This window comes from Chenopodium album, chromosome 22 (genome assembly GCF_948465745.1).
Source record: "Chenopodium album chromosome 22, dcCheAlbu1.1, whole genome shotgun sequence".
NCBI lineage: Eukaryota > Viridiplantae > Streptophyta > Magnoliopsida > Caryophyllales > Amaranthaceae > Chenopodium > Chenopodium album.
In genome coordinates this window covers 9965020-9986471 of record NC_137855.1, presented here as the reverse complement: position 1 = coordinate 9986471, position 21452 = coordinate 9965020, and the positions used below count along the sequence as shown (strand labels likewise).

The 21452-nt window shown below is 32.0% G+C and overlaps 3 protein-coding genes across 3 annotated transcripts; 1 reads left to right on the top strand and 2 right to left on the bottom strand.

Moving 5' to 3' along the window:
• Nucleotides 1–71: 71 nt before the first annotated feature.
• Nucleotides 72–1157, bottom strand: LOC145604618 (auxin-induced protein 22D-like). The gene is made up of 2 exons (XM_081660521.1): nucleotides 839–1157; nucleotides 72–710 (listed from the first exon to the last, which is right to left on the bottom strand). The coding sequence occupies exons 1-2, from the start codon at nucleotides 1015–1017 to the stop codon at nucleotides 383–385; spliced, it is 507 nt and encodes a 168-aa protein (XP_081516647.1). The 5' UTR covers nucleotides 1018–1157; the 3' UTR covers nucleotides 72–382.
• Nucleotides 1158–9816: 8659 nt separating this feature from the next.
• On the top strand, nucleotides 9817–10833 carry LOC145603785 (auxin-induced protein 22D-like). The gene is made up of 2 exons (XM_081659768.1): nucleotides 9817–10122; nucleotides 10261–10833. The coding sequence occupies exons 1-2, from the start codon at nucleotides 9956–9958 to the stop codon at nucleotides 10598–10600; spliced, it is 507 nt and encodes a 168-aa protein (XP_081515894.1). The 5' UTR covers nucleotides 9817–9955; the 3' UTR covers nucleotides 10601–10833.
• An 8582-nt stretch (nucleotides 10834–19415) lies between these two features.
• LOC145603546 (auxin-responsive protein IAA4-like) lies at nucleotides 19416–20768 on the bottom strand. The gene is made up of 3 exons (XM_081659471.1): nucleotides 20463–20768; nucleotides 20133–20335; nucleotides 19416–19880 (listed from the first exon to the last, which is right to left on the bottom strand). The coding sequence occupies exons 1-3, from the start codon at nucleotides 20615–20617 to the stop codon at nucleotides 19705–19707; spliced, it is 534 nt and encodes a 177-aa protein (XP_081515597.1). The 5' UTR covers nucleotides 20618–20768; the 3' UTR covers nucleotides 19416–19704.
• Nucleotides 20769–21452: the final 684 nt, after the last annotated feature.

Sequence of the window (21452 nt, the reverse complement as noted above, 5' to 3'; positions counted from 1 at the left end):
TAGACTGTAACATACAAAGGATACTGATCATTATGAGCTAGAAAGCACTACATTAATTCATGGTATAAAACTTTTGAGATGAGTTTATACATATATGTTATATATAGATCTATAACTTGATAAAAAAAATAAAAAAAAATAAAAAAAAATAAAAAAAAAAAATCGATCTAACTAGTATTTTATGATGACTATATAACTAAACTAGGATCGTATACATAAATTTGTGACTATCAACCAATCTCTCAAAAATTACATATATTAATTGTGAAAGTTTGACCAACAATCCGAATCAAGTCTATTTATTGCTTGGGTCGTACGTTGTACGCGATATAATAATAACAAAATTTAATTAGGCCAAGCTAGCTAGCAAGCAAGCCAAGCCTTAATTTGCTTCAGATCCTTTCATTAACCTAAGCCGTTTGCAAGAATCAATAAACATTTCCCATGGAACATCTCCAACCAACATCCAATCTCCATCTTTGTCTTCATAAGTTGGTTCATCCTTACCAGCTTTAAAGGTGAACAACTCTTCTAATGCCTTTAAGAGTTCCTTGTAATCTTTGTATTGTTTTAGATCAACCTTTCTTAGATAAGGAGTTCCATCCATGCTAACCTTGACGTACATCCTTGTGGATTCTTCTTTCGATTTTGTAATTTGGAAGGTATTTTTTCTGTAAGATCTGATCGGAGGCCATCCAACTGCTTGTACCCTATAAATAACAAAAGTATCAAAATACAATTAGTATCATGAAAAAAATTATATAAATTAAAAAAATAGTAAAAAGAAAAATCAAGTAAATAAAACACGTTTAAATCTAAATGTGATCAATCTACTTACTTTGGTGGTGGAGTTGGGTGATCATCATGGCAATCTTCAACACACGAAGTGGTAGATGACTCATCATCATTAGTTTCCAAAAATGATCTTTTCTTCTTATTAGATCCATTAGTTCCAGGTAACCCTAATCTCAACTCGGTGTCTTCATGAAAACCCAAGTTATCGTTGCACTTTTCCATTGTTAATGATACACGACCACGAAAGCAAAAACCAAGCTCGATATGGATCCCTTAACAACTTTGAATCAGTAATCAAGGCTTGCAATAATCTTGTGCACGTTAGAAACAAATTGTAGATGCTAAAAGTAATGAATTGAAAGTTAAAGTTGTATTGATGATGAGATGAAGCACAAAACTATGTGCTATATATATACATATAGAATTATATAAAAGTGGTTATAGTTAGAGCACGTTTGGTGTAGTTGGCATTGTGATTGGAAGACAGAATTAGCAAGTCATTAGTTAGTTGTCCCTTAACAGCACATGCCCTTGTTTATCACTACTTTTGGTCTGTAGAGTGTATATTACTTCCTAGCTTTTAAGACAATTATTATTTTGTACATAATATAACTTTTATTTACTGTTTTCTACGACCGTATTTCAATTCCTTTCTATTTCTCTAAATAATGTTTAATAAATTTTTATAAGATTTTGTTTTTGTTTTTGTTTTCTATTTATCACCATATATCATGACTAAAAAGACATGGATATATATCATATAACAGAATCTTAATACTTTAAAAATAAATTTGATACTTATGCATTATTATTTGGTAAAATAATTAGTTAAATGTATTTGTGATCGACGTGATCATAGCTCTAAATTATAGTTAGTACGCCATCAATTTCAATTACTCAGTAGTCAATTTATTTGTGATCAATCTGATAATAGCTCTACATTATAGTCAATACGCCATCAATTTTAATTACTCACTACTCAACTTATTTGTGATCAATTTGATGATAGCTTTAAATTATAGTCAATATGCCATCAATTTCAATTACTCACTACTCTTTTTATTAAAACATATAGATCAGATAGATATGATTAATCTAAATTAAATCTACCATATTCATATACGCGCTACAATACGTACGCACGTCATGCATGCATGAAATACAAGTAACAACATGCGACGACACATGACTACATGAGACATAAATAACACACCTCATCACCTTTGTGTATAGTATAGGATGTATAGTGTATTCTTGTGTTGTGTTTCTTTAGTTTATTTTGTGATGAATGAATTCACTCCAGCCTATTATCTCATGTACATACACTTATGTATGTATGTGTGAATGTGTCATCTCTTGTGTCGAACTCTTCATCTCTCACTTTTCGTCATAAATTGCATTACTTGTACTTGTACCAAGTTACACTTGAAAAAAAATCAATGATGATTCAATATTATTATAGCGGATAGATTTTGGAATTTGATTTGATATATATAGTCAATTAGTCATTAGTCAATGGTTCCATATATAAAAAGCAAAACTATTTCATGAAACAATAACTTTTGTATACATCCGGTGTACAGTAATTTACTGTACATCGGGGGTCACTTTTTATCAAATTTAGGGTCACTTTTACAAATTTTTGGGTAACTTTTATCAATAAAGTATAAATACTTTGTAACATTTATTTATGTTAGGGTAATATTTATCCATATTAGGGTAATTTTTGCTTATTTTAGGGGTAACTTTATAACGGATGTACAATATTTATTGTACATCCGATTTATTTAAAAGTTTATACGTATCAACCCATAAAATAAGACATTTCTACCCGAAACACACATCACATTAGCTATGAATCAAGGGTCTGTTCACATTTAGGGCCTGTTCTCTTACGTTGAAATTCAGTTCAGCTGAGTTTCAGTTCAACTCACTTCAGTTCAGTTCAGCTCCTAATTTAATTTCCTTCTCTTATAAAATATTTATTTCAGTTCAGTTTAGCTGAGTTCAGTTCAGTTCAGTTCAATTCAGCTAAGTTCAGTCAATGAGAACAGGCCCTTACCAAATTGAGCTGAACTGAATTGAATTGAATTGATTGGAGCTGAACTGAACTTAAATGAAATGAATATTTTATGAAACAAGGAGATTAAGAACTGAACTAAACTAAACTAATTGGAGCTGAACTGAATTGATTGGAGCTGAATTGAACTGAACAGAACTGAAATTAAGTAAATGTGAACAGGCCCCAAATTAATGATTATTTCACCATAGGGTTAGGCCTTAGTACAAATTAAACAATAAACCACAAATCCCACATATATATGCTACACCCGGATTTGATAGATATTATTACTCCGTATAATGAAAATCGCAAATCCACCCAAGATACCAAAGTATATGTACACATTATACATATAACTCATTAATTTTGACAAGAATATTAAGATTGTTGATTTGTATCCACACCACATATCAAATACTAGTAATAATTATGATCATATATCCGCATGACCGCGTCCTCCGACCCAAAGTCATGGGTGTCAATTAAATGGTCCAGATCTTCAAGCTGTTGTTTGCAAGATTTTGCAGGGCATTTTCATGTGGGATAGTTCTCTCAACCACCACCATCTACTCTCATCCAACGGTCCACATTACTTTCTAAATTCAATCATAACCACCCAAATTAGGGTTCTTATTAATTAAAAAAATAGGGTTTGCATTAACGTATGTCCTAAGCTTGTCCCTAAAATTGAAGATAGTGTGACCTACACGTCTACGTTACAACTACTATCCTTATCCAACTACATGCATTTCAGATTTCTTGCTTTCGAATTGTCGGTAAAGTAATAGAAGTCATTATATTGATCATAATTATGATTATGACTTTATTTAATTTTTATATAACCTATGATATGATGTATGGTTCTTTTATGACACTATAAAATGGGTTTTATTTTACGTAGTTATTTGCTAGACCACAATTATAATTAAGGTCATATTTAATTGAACACGTATATGGATATGATCAAGTTAATATTTAAGGCCCTTAATTAATTTCGATCTTTTAAACTACGGAATACAAGCTTATGCACTTAAATTTTATGCCTTTTAAGATTTAATTATGAATAAATTGATTGCGTATATTAATTACAATCGACTTTTAATAAAGGGATTGCATACACAACCATTCGTTAGAAGTTATTTTGGTTTTCTTGATTAGAATAAAAGAGACAAAGGTTTATTAGATAGTAATAAGAATTACTAAGGGTGACAAAGGTAAATCTTTGGAAATTGGTGATGTCCAAATTTTGAGCTACATCAAATGTTCTTTTACTTCTATATTGTCAAATTCAATTAAACGGCTCAACCTTCTCATTCACATGTAAGGAGTATATATAGTTACAAGCAATATTCCTAACCCTAACTATAATAGGAATAAGATAAATATTAACATAATTAGGAAACTAAAGATATTATACAATCTTTCCTAATCATTATCTTAACATCCCCCCTCAAGATGGAGCATGTAGATCGCGAATGCCCATCTTGTCAAGTAAAAGTTCAAATTGCGCCTTCCCTAAGGCTTTTGTAAAAATATCCGCCAATTGAACCTTTGTAGAAACATACGATGGCTTAATCACTCCTTCTTTAATGGCATCTCGAATAAAATGACAATCTACCTCAATGTGTTTTGTCCTTTCATGAAACACTGGATTATTTGCAATATGAAGTGCCGATTGACTATCACAATACATGTCCATACCTTGTTTATGTTCTACACCCAAGGATCGAAGTATTTGTTTCAAGTGTTTCAACTCACATGTCAACATAGTCATGGACCTATACTCGGCATCTGTGGAACTCGTAGCTACTGTTGGTTGCTTTTTAGTCTTCCAAGACACAGGAGATAACCCAAGAAGTACAAACCAACCTGTCAACGATCTACGAGACAAAGGACAGCTCGCCCAATCCGAGTCACACCAACCTTCCAACTGAAGACTACTATCCGACCTCAAGAGAATACCTTGACCCGGACATTTCTTCAAATATCTAACCACTCTCAAAGCTGCCTCCCAATGTTCCTCTTTGGGGCATTGCATAAATTGTGACAAAATATGCACCGAATAAGCTAAATCTGGCCTTGTGACTGCCAAATAAATCAGACGACCAATCAACCGCCTATATTGTTCAACATCTGCAAACTCCTTCCCTTCTGCGAGAGCAAGTTTATGATTTTGTTGCATCGGAAAATCTGCCGGCTTAGCTCCTAGTAGGCCTGTCTCAGAAATAATATCCATAGCATACTTGCGTTGACATACATAGAAACCGTGCTTGCTACGCGCCACTTCTAGGCCCAAAAAATATTTCACAGCTCCCAAGTCTTTCATTTTAAAGCATTCACTCAAATATGCCTTAAATTTCTCCAACGCAAGTGTATTATTTCCTGCAATTATCATGTCATCCACATAAATCAAGACACTCAACTGCAATCCATCCTTCGAAAAAGTGAATAGAGAATAGTCGGAATATGACTGTTTAAACCCATATTTCTTCAACGCCTTGGACAATTTCTCAAACCAACACCTCGGAGCGTGTTTCAATCCATACAAAGATTTGTTCATTCTGCACACTTTTTCAGAATTGTTCTTCTGAAACCCCGGTGGAACTTTCATATATATCTCTTCTTCTAGATCACCATGCAAGAAAGCGTTATGCACATCCATTTGATGTACATCCCAGTTTTTAATTGCGGCAACTGCTAGAAAAATACGTACCGTTGACATTTTTGCTACGGGTGCGAATGTTTCATTATAGTCAATGCCTTCCTCCTGATGATTGCCAAGGATCACCAATCTTGCTTTCAAACGCAACAAGTTTCCTGCCTCATCTCTCTTCTCGGTGTAAACCCACTTGCTTCCAAGTGCCTTCTTCCCCACCGGAAGATCTTCTAGTGTCCAAGTCCCCTGATCCTCGAGAGCCTTTATTTCTAAGGCCATAGCTTCTCTCCAACCTTCATGTTGCATTGCTTCTTTGAAAGATCTCGGAATTCTTGCCTCTGTCACTGCAGCAATGTAATTTCTGTGTTTTTCGGAAAAACGATCATAATTCACATAATATGTTATAGGATAGGGAGTACCTGACGAGGATGATGTCGCGGGTGTAGGTGGACTTTTACTTTTCCGAATAGTGTGAGTGACACAATCACGCAATTTTGTCGAAGGAATTTTTACTCTCTTTCCCCGACCCAATTCTTCTTCACCGGAAATTACCTCACCGGAAACCGCCCCTACACCGTCCTTGTCCCCCCTGAACTGCTGCTGCTGTACACCGTCGGACCCCGGAGCCTGACCACTCGGGGCTAGAACAGAAGCTCCCCGAGCTTCGGCATCTTGGGGCTGCTGGTCCAGCGAGCTGCCAGCACCTGCTGATGGTGTTGCTAGGCCAGCGCTCGCTGGTTTTCCAGCGCCCAGAGCAGAAGCAGCAGCTCTGCTGTCTCGTGGGCTGCCAGCGTCCGCTGGTTTTCCAGCGCCCATATCAGACGCTGCTGCCCTGCCACCCTGCGGGCTGCCAGCGTGCGCTGGTTCTGGCATTGGCTGGTCAGCTGCGTGTGGCTGCCGTGCTACATTCGGCTGGCCAGCCACCTCCCTCGCACTCATCACACCACCCTTATCCGCCAATGCACCACTATGCCATGCCAAAAATTCATCCTCTTCATCATCGTATCCAAACTCCAAGTCACCAAACACACTCGAAGCCTTTAAGTGATCACTAGTGTCTGTCAAATTCTCCTTAAAAGGAAACACACGTTCATGGAATTTCACATCCCGTGAAACAAAATACTCCCGGGATTCCAAATCAAACAATTGCCACCCTTTCTTCCCAAAAGGGTAACCCAAGAAAACACATTTTCTACTCCGCGACTCAAATTTATCTCCTTTACTTCGTTGATTATGTGCATAACATAAACATCCAAACACTCTTATAAGCTCATATGGGGGAATTTTACCAAACAACATCTCATATGGAGTTTTATTTTGAATCACAGAGCTAGGAGTTCGATTAATCAAATAACATGCTGTCAACACACATTCACCCCAAAATTTTATAGGAAGTTGTCCTTGAAAACGCAAAGCCCGTGCCACATTAAGAATATGTTGATGTTTCCTCTCTACTCTCCCATTTTGTTGAGGTGTTCCCACACAAGATGATTCAAAAATAATACCATTTCGAACAAAATAATCTTGAAGGTGATTGAATTCAGTACCATTATCACTTCTAACAACCTTTATATCTCTATTAAATTGTCGTTTAATCAAGGCAATAAAATTGAGAAAGGTAATTTCAACTTCAGTTTTATTTCGAATCAAATAAACCCAAACACCTCTAGAAAAATCATCCACTATTGTCAAAAACAATTTAGCACCACAAGACGATGCTACCTTGTACGGACCCCATAAATCAATGTGAACTAAATCAAACAAACCACTAGCTTTATTCTCACTAACAGGAAAACTATCTCTAGATTGTTTTGCCCGAGGGCATACATCACACACATCATTATTCTTTCTAATAGAGTTACTCACAGGTGGAAGTAACTTTAGAACTTTCTCCGACGGATGACCCATTCGTTGATGCCAAAGATCCACCACACAATCCACTGCTAGAACCTTCACATGCGGCACACCTCGGAAAAAGTGAAGTCCATCTTGTCGTTCACCCACGCCAATCACCGTCCTCGTCCACTGGTCCTGAATAACACAAATTTTGTTAGTGAATTGAATTATACATCGGTTTTCATCACTAAGTTGAGTTACAGAAATTAAATTGCAATTTAAGTGGGGAACAAATAACACATTATCAAGCACCAAACCACCCTCTAAGGTGACCGAACCCAATTGATTCGCATTCACCGTTTGACCATCCGGCAAACCCACCGGACAATTTTGTATGGTATTGATATTTCTCATGATGGACAAATCATTAGTAACATGATTAGAAGCTCCTGTATCCACAATCCACAATACGCTTGTATTACCTTCCAACCGTGACTTGGTTTTGCTCAAAATATCGATGATTTGTTGGGCTTGCTCCACCGAAACTCCCGCAAGTCCTTGAACAAGATTAGTGCTTAATGAAGAGCTACTACCGGAGTTAGTTGCACCCCCTCCTTGCACCGCATTGGCCCGTGCCGATGTAGGAGCAGCATTAGATGAGTTCCCTTGCTCCCCCACATATCCACGACCTCCTTTACCACCACGATTGGTAGAGCCACCACGGCCACGACCTCTTCCACCTTTTCGATTGTCATCCCAACCCGGCGGGAAACCAATAATCTGATAACACCCCTTCTTGTCATGGCCCATACGGTTGCAATGAGTACAAAATGGCCTATCTCCATCTCCCGAATCACTCCTAGCCCGGGAATCGACCTTGAATGCCATCACATTCTCCTTTGGCTTATTATCACGACCTCGTAATCTCTCGGTATTAATCACCGTTTGATATGCACTATCCACCATGGGAAGAGGAGATTGTGCAAGTAATTGTGCTCGAATTCAATTAAACGGCTCAACCTTCTCATTCACATGTAAGGAGTATATATAGTTACAAGCAATATTCCTAACCCTAACTATAATAGGAATAAGATAAATATTAACATAATTAGGAAACTAAAGATATTATACAATCTTTCCTAATCATTATCTTAACATATATCATCTTAGAATTTAATGTTTTCAATTTCAAGGTATTATAGTCATTGTGTATTAGTACTTGTATGGTATTTGTTGTTAGTACTCCGATCCTTCTGTATATAATTATGTGCGTCTATAAATCTTGTTTCTAGGAGCGAGAGGCAAGTGTTTGTAAAAAAAAACATACCTAAAGTTAGAGGAAGAAAACAATAGAGTGTAAATCCTTAAGAGTGCATTATTGTTACCTAATTTATAAAAATTAAGTGTTAGGACCAAAATAACTTATTAGGTCCAACCGAGTGTAAACACAAGATATAGTGTAAATCCTTAATAGGCTTGTGGGATTCAAAGCATAATAACAGATTAATGTAAAACACACTTGATATGATGCAATGTAACCAACAAACTATACACGCCCTTTGTTCAAAAGTTCGACTGATTACTTATTGTAGACTTTAATTTTGTTTCTCATAATGCAAAAGTGAGTGATGTAAAAATAAAGTGAATAAACTAATATAGCTATATGGCCGGGGGTAATAAGGTGGATGAAATTAGATCATCAGGGAGAATGTAAAAAAGTATAAGGATGTTAATAAATTAGAATTGAACTTTTTGAACAACTCAAAAATGAACAGCGACTCGAACTTTTTTTTTTTTTTTTTTTTTTTTTTTTTTTGGTGCTTAGAGAGCCACAAGGGAAGGTGGTGAGAATCGATCCCAAGATCTCTTGAAAAAAATTGAACTTTATTTAAGTAATAGTAAAGTGAGTATAAAATACGAAGTATATGTTTGTGCATACATCTTTATTAACATAGTATACACGAACACAATGAGATTGTTTTGTTGGTTGCAAAATTTTATCACAAGTCTTGTATAAATTAGTTTATTAGTTGCATAGTATCATATTAACCTTAATGGTTTGATCTCTGATCTATCTTCAGACAGTACAGTACTACTACATTACTTTATATATCAACTTTATTAGTATTAATTTATAACTCTTTAAAATTAAATTAAATTAAAGTACCATATAATATAGTAAAATATTCTTATTATGTTACACGTAGTAACAAACATTTTGATAAAAATCAAACACTAATTGTTAGAGAGAAAGTAATAAAACGTTGTCCTAGAATCATGGCCTTAAAAGCCAAGTTTCTCAACAGACCAAAAGGATCAAACAAGGGCATGTGCAGTTGAGCGACAAGTAACTAATGAGTTGATAAGTCCTGTCTTCTAATCAAACTGCTAAGTACACCACACGTGCTCAAAGTAGACCCACTTTTATATAATTCCATGTCTATATATATAACCCATAGTTTATACATCTTCTCATCAAAACATACATCAACAAATAATTTGCTTTCTAACCTACACAAGATTAAAACTTCAATTCTCCCTTTGGTTACTAGTTCAAAGCTTTCAAAACCGTGCTTATCTCCTTAGTTTTTGCCTTAAATCTAGCAATGGAAAAGAGCAACGATATCTCAAGTTATCATAATGATACCGAGTTGAGATTAGGCTTACCAGGAACTAATGGATCTGAAAAGAAAAGAGCATTTTCGGAAATTAGTGAGCAATCTACTTCTGGTATTGAAGATTGCCATGACGACCACCAAATCCCACAAAGAAAGTAAGTTGATCAAACTTTGATTTAAATCATATTCGATTCACCTGATTTTTATCTGAATTTTTTTATTCCTTTTATATATTTAGTCACATACCACATGATCATGTTACTAATTGAAATTTTTGTACTTATAATTTATAGGGTTCAAGCAGTCGGATGGCCTCCTATTAGATCATACCGTAAGAATTGCCTTCAAGCTACGAAATCACAAGAAGAAGGCACAAGAATGTACGTAAAAGTTAGCATGGACGGAGCTCCTTACCTTAGAAAGGTTGATCTAAAACAATACAAAGATTACAAGGAACTCTTAAAGGCCTTAGAAGAGTTGTTCAAATTTAAAGCTGGAAAGGATGAACCAACTTATGAAGACAAAGATGGAGATTGGATGTTGGTTGGAGATGTTCCATGGGAAATGTTTATTGGTTCTTGTAAACGACTTAGATTGATAAAAGGATCTGAAGCTAAAGTAGGGTTGGCCTAAAAAATCTATAATTAATCAACTTTTTGTGACAAATACCGTAAATACTTAGTATAATTTTGTGAAAAATGATTTGCAAATCACAAAATTATGTAATAATCTATACAATACTAAATACTTGGTTTAGTTTGATCAAATTTTTATGAAAGATCATCTTTTTTTTCTTTTGCCAAGGTGTAAATGAATACTCATCTCAATTTTGTTCATGTTATGGAAATTGCAAAGTTCTCTTACAATATTTTTTTTTTGACAAAGTTCTCTTATAATCACAATATTTATTTTTATTTTTTATTATTATTATCCAAGAGCTTATTTCATATGTATGGTTAGGAATAAGTCATTGAACTTTCAAGTTTTTTATTTTTATTTGGAAAAAAGTTATGAAAATATTCATCAATCAAAGCCTTGACTCAATGACAAGATATAAAATAAGAGGTAGACATTCCTCCATCCTAAGCTAACCAAAGCTTCGTTAAAGTAAAGAGAGGCATTGGAGATAGTAGCTTAGGAAATACCTTCTTACAAGCAATAAAAAAAATAATTAAACTAACGTTTGGTGACCACTTGAAATATTTACGGGTTTATAATGATCTGATCTTATCCGATCCGTTGTCCAAATATCTTTTTAGGTGTGATTGCATTTAATAGGTCTTGATTAACAATAACTATTGGTGATTGATTACAAACAATAATAGAGAAAAATTATAAATACAGTAATAAGAGAGATAATAAGCATATTTACTATATTAGGCCTAACATGTTAGGAAATAATTAAAACAATAATTGAGCAAAAAAACTCAATAATATACATGACATAATAATAGCATTATAAATAACAAAATAGATATATTAATGTTAGTATATAATAAATACACAAATATAAGAATATGGCTCTACATCACAAATAGTCAAATATACACAAAGTATCGGTATGATAAAAAAAAACCATTCAAAAGAAATTTCAAAAAAGATTTATTAGATAAAATAACAAAATAAATTAATTAATTAAATTTTGATGAACCATGGTCCTTGAATTTTACCAATACCCCCTAAAGGACCCAATATGGTGTGTCTCGAGTAATGGTCGAAGGTTTTGATGACTAATGAGGAGTTTTGATGGTGTTTGAAGGTATTATGCGGTGTTTGAAGGATTTAGAGAGAGAATTAGGGTTTATGACTTTATGGACTGGCAAGATAGGTTTGGAAGCTGTCAAACTATTTGTTTGTAAAAAAATCTTTTAATAGTATTTTGTGATCACTTATATTTGGGTGCCCAAAAGATCCATATTTGGGCCTCACAAAATAAAGCTCAAAGTGAGGTACTGAGGTTCAATATTAGTCAAAGTTGGCACAGGCTAGACCATGGGCCACATGACAACCAATTAGTGAAGTCAAGGTTGGATGTCACTTGGATGATACAAGTGATATTTAGGGGATGTTCACATTTACTTAATTTCAATTCAATTCAGTTCAGTTCAATTCAGCTCCAGCAGTTCAGTTCAGTTCAGCTCTTAATTTCCCTCTCACATAAAATATTCATTTCAGCTCAATTCAGTTCAGTTCAGTTCCAATCAGTTCAGTTCAGCTCCAATTAGTTCAGTTCAGTTCAGCTCAGTTCAGTAAATATGAACAGGCCCTTAAGGATGTCCATGGGGCAAAGCAAGTGATATTGACCTTCGCGTCCTCACCTTAATATTTCCATTCCTATCCCTACGGTGGGTCCAAACCAATCCTCATCTTGGCGCAATGAGTGCAAGTTTAAAAACATTCATGCCTCTACCCACCACCCACATGGATATCTATACTATCTAATCCCCGCCTTTCTTTCCCGCCTCACCATTCATTTAATCCTCATCTTAGCATGACTCAAAATACTTATCTATAACTTTATACTAAAGGCGAAATCAAGAATGACACATGTCATCTCCTGGTTAAAAATTTTCCCTCCAAAAGTTTTTTTTTTTTCTTTTCTTTTCTTTTGGTCAAAGCTTCTTAGAGAAGTTTTTAATACAAACTATTCAATAATATTTCACTTCCTATTTTATAAGTATATTCCATTTGTACACAATCAAACAAAGATATATACTTCGTATATAATTTTTTTTTTTTTATACAATATTATGCAATAATTGTTTTCTATCTATAAGTTAATGATGTAATTCATAGTTATTTGTGTATATATTATTCGTTCTGTTTTATTTTTTACTTTTTTTTTTATTTTTTTCTTGTGTGTGTTAAGAGAGCCACAAGGGCGTGGGGTAAGAATCGATCCCAAGATCTCTTAGAACCGGGAGGAAGCTCTAACCACTTGAGCTATCCCTCACTCACATTCTCTCTGTTTTCTTTAGTGTGATCAATTTTTTAAAATTTTTTTGTAATTACAGAACTTTTATCCTATTTTGTTATTAGGTTTAATTTTTTATAATTAAATAATAATGCTAAATTAATGATAAGTATTAAGTTTTAAAAATTACCGTGCATGGCACGGGACTTAACCTAGTATATATATATATATATATTAATCCATTAAAATATGCTACCAATAAAAAATACAAAGTTTACCAAATAAACATTTTGAGTATCCCTATCTTATAAAAAGTTTTAAAAAAACTCTTATGAATAGTGTTATAACTTTTTTACTCATATAAATGTTATTTACTCATATGCCCATTTGTGGTTATCTTTATGCTTCATATACTTGATTATCTTGATATGCTCATTCATGTTAACTTTAACCTATTAATGATTGTATCACAAATGAGGGGCTTTTGAATTTTCTTTTCATCTTGCATTAATACGAGTAGTTGTATAATTAATGTCTAATTGAGTTGTAAATTAGAAAAATGTCAAATATTAATCTCTCTATTTAGTTTATTGCCTAATTTTCGTTTAATATTTTTTCCACTTTATACTTTGTTTCCGTGGAGGAGTATACATTATTTGAACAAAAATGTTTAATTATATACTTCCTCCATTTTCTTTTACTTGCAATACTTCCCTAAAAAGGAAATATAACAATACTTGCAACACATTATAAAAGGAAAGTTATTTTAAGGAAAAACTATACTAAATCCCTTATTTAAAGCACACGGCCCACTAAATTACACTCCTAACAACCACTCTATCCTATTTTAAAGTTTATTATATCATGTAAACCCCACCTTTCTTAATTACCGTGCTAAAGGGTGTGTTGCATCTAAAAGAAAACGGAGGAAGTATGAAGATTATCCTTTTCAACTTAGACTTGGAGTCTGGATAAATTTGTTTATTTTGTTAAGAAGAAGTATTGACTTTTTTTTTGTTGTTAATTTATGCTTTTGTGTGTGTTTGTAGTGGATGCTAAGCCACATGAAGAAGAAAAGAGGAAGAGGAGGAGATTGTGGAATTTAATGTCGTATTATAAGGCAAAATTGTTGAACCTATCTGATAATAATCCTCCTCAAGGGGTGGAGGGAATAGGTTGGATATAACCCACTTTGTTACAATTTTTTTTTTAAAGACTACCCACCGAAACCACACTCTCTGAGCTTACCTCATCACCTAATTAGATAATTTTCATTTGAAACTTTTTCCGTTCACTTTAAGCTGTAAAATTTTAACTTTCACATTTGCTCATAATTTAAATCACTCATATTTCTAATTATAAATATGTAAAATCTAAAGATTAGATATTTAAAATATATAAAAAAAATCGAGTTAATTTAATTAAATCCTATTTGATTATTTGCCCAACAAAAAAATCAATACAAATAAAAGGCCATTATAAAAATGTGAATAGTGTATGTACATTTTCAAATGTTGCAACTAAAAAGTGATGGGGGATGTATATTATAAGTAACAACAAAAGTCATGTTGCAACAACAAAAAGCTTACAACTTCGTTCAAAAAGAACTGACGACATTTATTTTCATAAGGGTATGATTGTCAACGATTTGTTTTTAAGCTGCGTTCAAAAGCTTCCCCAATAAGTTTGGGTGTCAGGACAAGCTATTACAACTTCACCCAACAAAGTTATTATGTCGTGCACGCGCAACTCGCGTCTAGGCTCCCCTAATTACATAAAAATATGAAAGAAAAACAATAGAGAATACAATTTGAAATAACATTTTATTACTCTTATGCATATATAACACAATTTTTTTTGACAAATCTCAAAATTAACTTTTCCTTGAATCTTACCATCTTACGCTTGTTCACTAAAATAGGATATGGGCCATTCTTCACCTAATTTATTTCAACTTTTATTATTGTATAATTTTCTATGGTTGATACTTAATACATAGTACATGAGTTACAACTAATTAGATTGGTCTATGGTTAAAGTAAATTTGGACACTTAACACTGAGACTTATACTATCCTAAACCTAAATGGTCTAAAAAATAAGAATTGTACCCTTAATTACTTAATTAATAATACGTCGTATGAGCAATCTTTTAAGGACGACCTAAAAAGGAAGGACAAACCTTAAGACATGGCTGAAATAATGGTGGGGTTTTGGTATTTTGGAGGGTTATGAGTCTTATGACTTGTGAAGTTGTGAGACAGCTGAGAGTTGATTGCCGTTGGAACACAAAATATTGCTCAAACTTTTGCTGTTTTGTTGTTGTTGTTGTTGTTGTTGTTGTTGTTGTTGTTGTTGTTTATTTGGTACATTAAATGGACAATTTCAAGCCTGGCAGAGGATGCTTCGCGCTTGGCCCTTCTTGCCAGCCCACATCCTTCAGCATATTTGTTTACGTATATACTCCTAGACTCTAGTGTAGCTATCTATCCCTACACCCCCATCCCTAAACAATACATAAACAAATCCAACAACCTCATTTTCTGTACACACTTTTTACCCACCTATAGATTAAAAAAAAAAAAAAAAATTCAAATCATCATTTCATTTCATTTTCTCTCTCCTTACCCATTTTCTCTCTCTACACCCATTTTCTCTCTCTAAACCCATTGATCTACTTTTTCAAACCCAAAATTTCTACGAATTTGAGACAAATTATCAATAAAAATTGTTCAATCACTACATAATTCAACAAAACAAAATTGAAATTCGAAAGAATAAGTGGCTTTGTTCATATTTGGTTCAAAAAAGAGTATGAAACCTAGGTTTTATTAAATTTTTTTTGCTGTGATTGTATTTCAAAACAACTATTGAAACATCAACTGCAGAAAATGCATCATGTAAGTATTTACTATAGTTTTAGTAATTTTTGTTCAAAAACTAGTAAATCAAATCATTACATTCTTCATTTTTTTTTTTGTACAACAAATAAAACAGTTCCAGAAAAGGAAAACAAAGATTCTGGAAGAATGTAAGTATTAATAAAAATTAATTCGTAGTGAAATTTTTCTTTTGATGAATGTTCATTTCCATTTTGATAAATGCTCATTTATACATTAGTATACTATCATTCACATGTTTTTTTTTTTTTGAAAAACTCTCATTTAATTAATACAAATGCTCATTCAATTCATATGTATTTAATAATTTATAGTCATTCGTGTAATAATGTTCATTTTTTCATTGTTTGAAGTGGAGAATTATTTTGATGAATGTTCGTTTTTATTTTGGTAAATGTTCAATCACATAATAATACATCGTCATTCAAAATTTCACATATTAACATACGATTATTAGAACATCGAAGGTGTTTGCTGAATGTTCATTTTTATTGCAGTACGAAGGAAATAGTTTTAGAGAAGAACATAAAAAATTTTGAGAAAAATAAGCATTAATTAAACTAGTTTGTAGTGGGTTTTTTATTTAATAAATTTTCTTTTCCATTTTGATAGATGTTAATTTGTATATTAGTATACGATCATTCACATGTTAATAGATAATTAAACATGTAACAAATGAACACATATAATGGCAATAATGGTCAATCACAATAATGCATTTGATCAATTACAGTTAAATTACCATATGTAAAAATATATATGATCATCTATAGCTACATAACTGAACATTATTTATGAAACTACAAAGCATTGATAATCAATAAAAGTCACATGTACAACTTATAATCCCATAAACACAAATACACACACACATACACACACACACACACACACAATTACATGTAATAGTATAGCTGTATGGAAATGCATTATTATTGTAATTAAATTGAATTTATTTTATATTGGAAATTATTTTTAACAACTCTTTATTTATATAACTACCATTCTAAGACGTATGTATTTTTATACATCTTACTATAAAACTTACACATAGCTCTTGAAATGAAATAAACATTTAATGATACAAAAATGAACATATGTTGAAACACGAATGAACAAAAATGTACATTGGATGATGCAATACTTCTAATAATATTAATGATTTGAATGCAGCAATCCATATAAATAAATAAATTTGCTCTTATTTTTATTGATAAAAAATTTCTTAAAATGCAATTCATAAAGTGTACTTCGTATTAGTTTGAACAAAAACTCCTTATTATAAAAATGAACATCTAATGATTTATAAATGAACATTTACCAATATAGAAATGATCATATTATAAAAATTTACAGAAAATTCATAAATGAAAAGGGGCGGGGGCGGGGCACGCGCGGATGGGTGGGGGGTGCAGGCAGTTTTCCCTGCAGTAGAGTCTAGGTAAAAATTTGTAATATTTGTTGTATTCTTAGTTGGGCCTTGTCGCTCAATTTTCTATCACACTACTTCATATCTTCATTAAGGCCAATTTATAGTTTTGAATCAAATTAATTATGGCTTCCAATTTATCGGTCACGTTAATAGTAAAATTTGAATTAGTAATACACAACTCATAATATAAGGACACATTTAAGTTAGCGGTATATTTGTGCTTGTCAATTCAATACTTGCTCGTTATATCTTTTATTTTCTGTCTTAAATGTCATAAATTTTGAAAAGTAGTGGAACAAATGTCACCCATGACCCTTACTAAATTTCCTCGCATATGAAAAAGTATCTCGATGAATATATGTACTATGACAGTATAACATCCAGTATTGTGAGTAAATTTTGTGATAGTTTGGACTCTAGAGAGCTCCAAAGACGGAGATAATTTTTTATAAAGTGAGTTAATTTTAAGAGACTTTCTCATGCTAATTTCTTGTAACACAAAAATCAACATCCGTACATAATTCCTTAATAATAAAGGTACGATTCTCACAGTTGTTTATTGTCTGTCTAATATGAAAATTTGTCGCTAAAGATTATAAAAGATTACCTATGCAATGGTAAGAAGTACTCAATAAACAGAATTATCTAGCTGTACAAACATATATGCTTTAGGTAGTTGAATGAATGGTTTTTTAATCATAATGTTTATACTTTTAGTCCATAAGGCTGTACTTTAATAATCACGGCTGTTTGGGAATAATGAACATAGATCTTAATCAACGCGATATAACTACTTTCTGCTTGATTAATCAAATTAACTAATTGATTAATTAATTAATTTATGAATTAGTTAATAATTTAATTATTTGTTTTACATTTAGGAAAATTATTTTGTTAGTTATTCTGCTTTCGTAGAGTGTTCCCCTGAATCAAAGGCAAGTTGTACAGTTGATGTTGGGTAGGTTAAAGCACTAGCTCTAGACGCGGCACATTTTATTATTGTTAATTATTATTTGCATGAAATGGGCGGTGGAATTAATCATTTAAAAGATAAGATTTATGGATTTTATTATTAAAAATAAACCAAAGTTGAATTGTTTTTTTTTTTTTTTAATTGAAAAAAATAAATCAATTCTGTCGATTCTGACCTTATGTTGGTTCTAAGCTAGAAATTGATGAACTTTCAATCAAATCTGAATTTATATGCTTAAAGTCCAAAGTTGGATGGAAATTAATAACAATCCATCAACTTACAAGTCTAAAATTTTATAAGATCCCTAAATTTAAAGTTCATAAACTCACAAGTCTACATATTTAAGACTAACCCTAAATTTAATTTCAGATTATAAATTTGCGATGTAGTGTATGAATGTGTTCATAAACTAATTAATTTAGTTCTTTCGTCTCTAAAAGTTAATTTTGTAAAAAGTAAGTTGAGTAAATATCTATTCTATATCTTAATGAAGATAATACGAGCACTATATATATTTTCATATATGTGATACATAGTACTTCGTATTAGGTAAGATTCATATGAAAGAACGAAAGTTATCATTTGATAAATGATACATTGATATGGAGTAACAAAAATTCTTTATTATACATTGAAGAAGACCCTTCTTAGTTCATCTTACTTTGGGACGAAGAAATAAATTAAGATTATGAGAAACGAGATTAATTAAACTTAACCATACTACATTAAAGTTTTGTGTTTTTCAATTTCTTTATACAATCAACTTGTTTTATTTATAAGATTGAAATTCAACTATAGATTCATCTAATTAAGACAATATTGTTTAACAATTGAATGTGGTAGATCCTTTCCCCATCTTCCAAGAAGGATTACAAAGAATTACTATTAATAATTTTCTGATTCAGAATAAACTACATACAACTAATTTATTATTTGTACGTTAATTATTAAGGTTAAGAAGAACTTCTAGTTGAATAAATAGTTAGTTAGTTACTACCCTGGCATTTAATTAGCGGTCCATAGGAATTAACAAAGAATGTTCGAGCTAGCTTATTATAGTTAATCCTTTTATTTTTGGGTAGTACGAATTATTAAGTGTTCCGGGGAACATAGGGTAAAGGCTACACATACAGTGGACATTACAAGGAACAATCGAAGTAAAAGTGGGGTGAAATTTCTTTTACCTTTAACATTGAAGATAAAATGAAGCACAAACACTTTAATTCTTAATTCAAAAGAAATTCTTGATCTTTTTCTTTCATCAATATATATATTTACATATAGGATCTTACAGTACTTTTTGTGCCAAAAAAAAGGTGTTCCTTTTAAACTTATAAGGAGCATTATATACATGAAAATGAGATGCTATAGATCAAAAAGCTGATCATCTCCCAAATTTACATGAAAAAAAATTTACTCCTTTTCCAAAATTAAAAAAGAAAAAGGGAAAATAAAAATAAAACTCCATTTATCCAAAAAGTAAAAAAATAAAATAAAAATCCTTTGTTTCTAAGGTTATTTAGGCTAAGCAACCTAAACCCTTAGCATCAGATCCTTTCATAATTCTTAGCCTTTTGCAAGAATTAATGAACATATCCCATGGTACATCTCCTAATAACATCCAATCTCCATCTTTGTCTTCATAAGTTGGTACAAATTCTGATCCATTATATCCTTCTCTTTCTGTATAATCACCTATTATAATTAAAAAAAAAAAAAGATTAGTAAATTCATAAAAAAAATATGGGATTTATGACATGTATTAATATTATTTGAGTCGGTTTTGGATGTTACGTATTTTAATGGCGTATGTATGTCTATCTCTAGGCAAGATGTGATCTATGCTAGTGTATTTTTATATGTTTCGACTTTAGATCTCTTATAATTTATTTGAACTTGAATTGTCAGTTCTACTTATTTACGGAGTACAAAGTACAAAGTGCTTACCAAGTTTAACTTTGAACATGTCTTGTAACGCCTTAAGGAGTTCGGAATAACACTTGTATAATTTCATGTCAATCTTTCTAAGATAAGGAGCTCCATCCATGCTAACTTTTACGTAAACTCCTCCAACTTCTGCCTCTTTTTTCATTGCTTGAAGGCAATTTTTACGGTATGATCTAATTGGTGGCCATCCCATAACTTGTGCCCTATAATTTAAGAAAAATAGTGTAAAAATTAATTAGCAAACTATTATTTGTAACACACAAAAAATAACCAAAAATTTCATACTAAAAGATAAATAATAAACCAATTAAAAAGAAGAAAAATGCTTACTTTGGAGGTGGAGCGGTTTTATCTTCAGATTTATCAACATTTGAAGTTGTGCTTTCTTCCAATGATCTTTTATTATTCTGATTTTTGAACTCGGTTCCGGGTAATCCGAGTCTTAATTCGGTATCTTGATGATCAACTTTCTTGTTCATCTCCATTTAATCTTCAAATTAAAGATCTAAACTTGATAAAAGAATATATAATATGGTTGAAAATATGTGATTTTATGAAAATATTATGTAATGGGTTTGTGTTTTTTTTTTTTGTATTTGGAAATTTGAATTGATAAAGGAATATATTTTTGGGTTAAGGCTATGGTGTTATATATAGAGGTATATTTAGTAGGCTAGTAGCACAACTACTAAAAATAATTGTAAGATTCCAAAGTTGCAGACATGAAGAATAATCATTGCTGTAGTGTACCTCACGCTGCGTTTTGATTGGTAGACAATGTTTTTAATTCATTAATACATTGTCTCATTTCTTGACCTAACACCATAACCTCCTTTATTTTTTATTTTAATTTTTGTGATGGAAATTTGATTATATTTAATGGTTGAGTTAATTTGGGACCCTTTTCATAAATATGCGATAGCTAACTTAGTTGGTTAATTACATAGACGTGGTAGTATCGTCGAAATTGTATCTAATAAAGTCTTGTTTGGTAAAATGATGATTGATAAGATTTTAGGTTTTGAGAGCAATTAGATGGTTTGATCACATAATCAGCCGCTATGGTTCAAAAACCTTATTGGAGTTTAATACGAGTAACAGAGTAAACTAATTATTTAAAATAGTTCAACCTATCTTTTGTAAGAACTATAGTAATTTTTGCAATAAGCTAATTTTGTATTTTATAATAGATGTTTATTGTCAAAGTACCTACTCAAATTAGTCAACCTAAGTCTAATACGGAGTACATACATTCAGCTATATCAACCAGCTAACAACTAATTGTTACCATAAGTGGTCTAAGGCTTGAGATCAATTTTC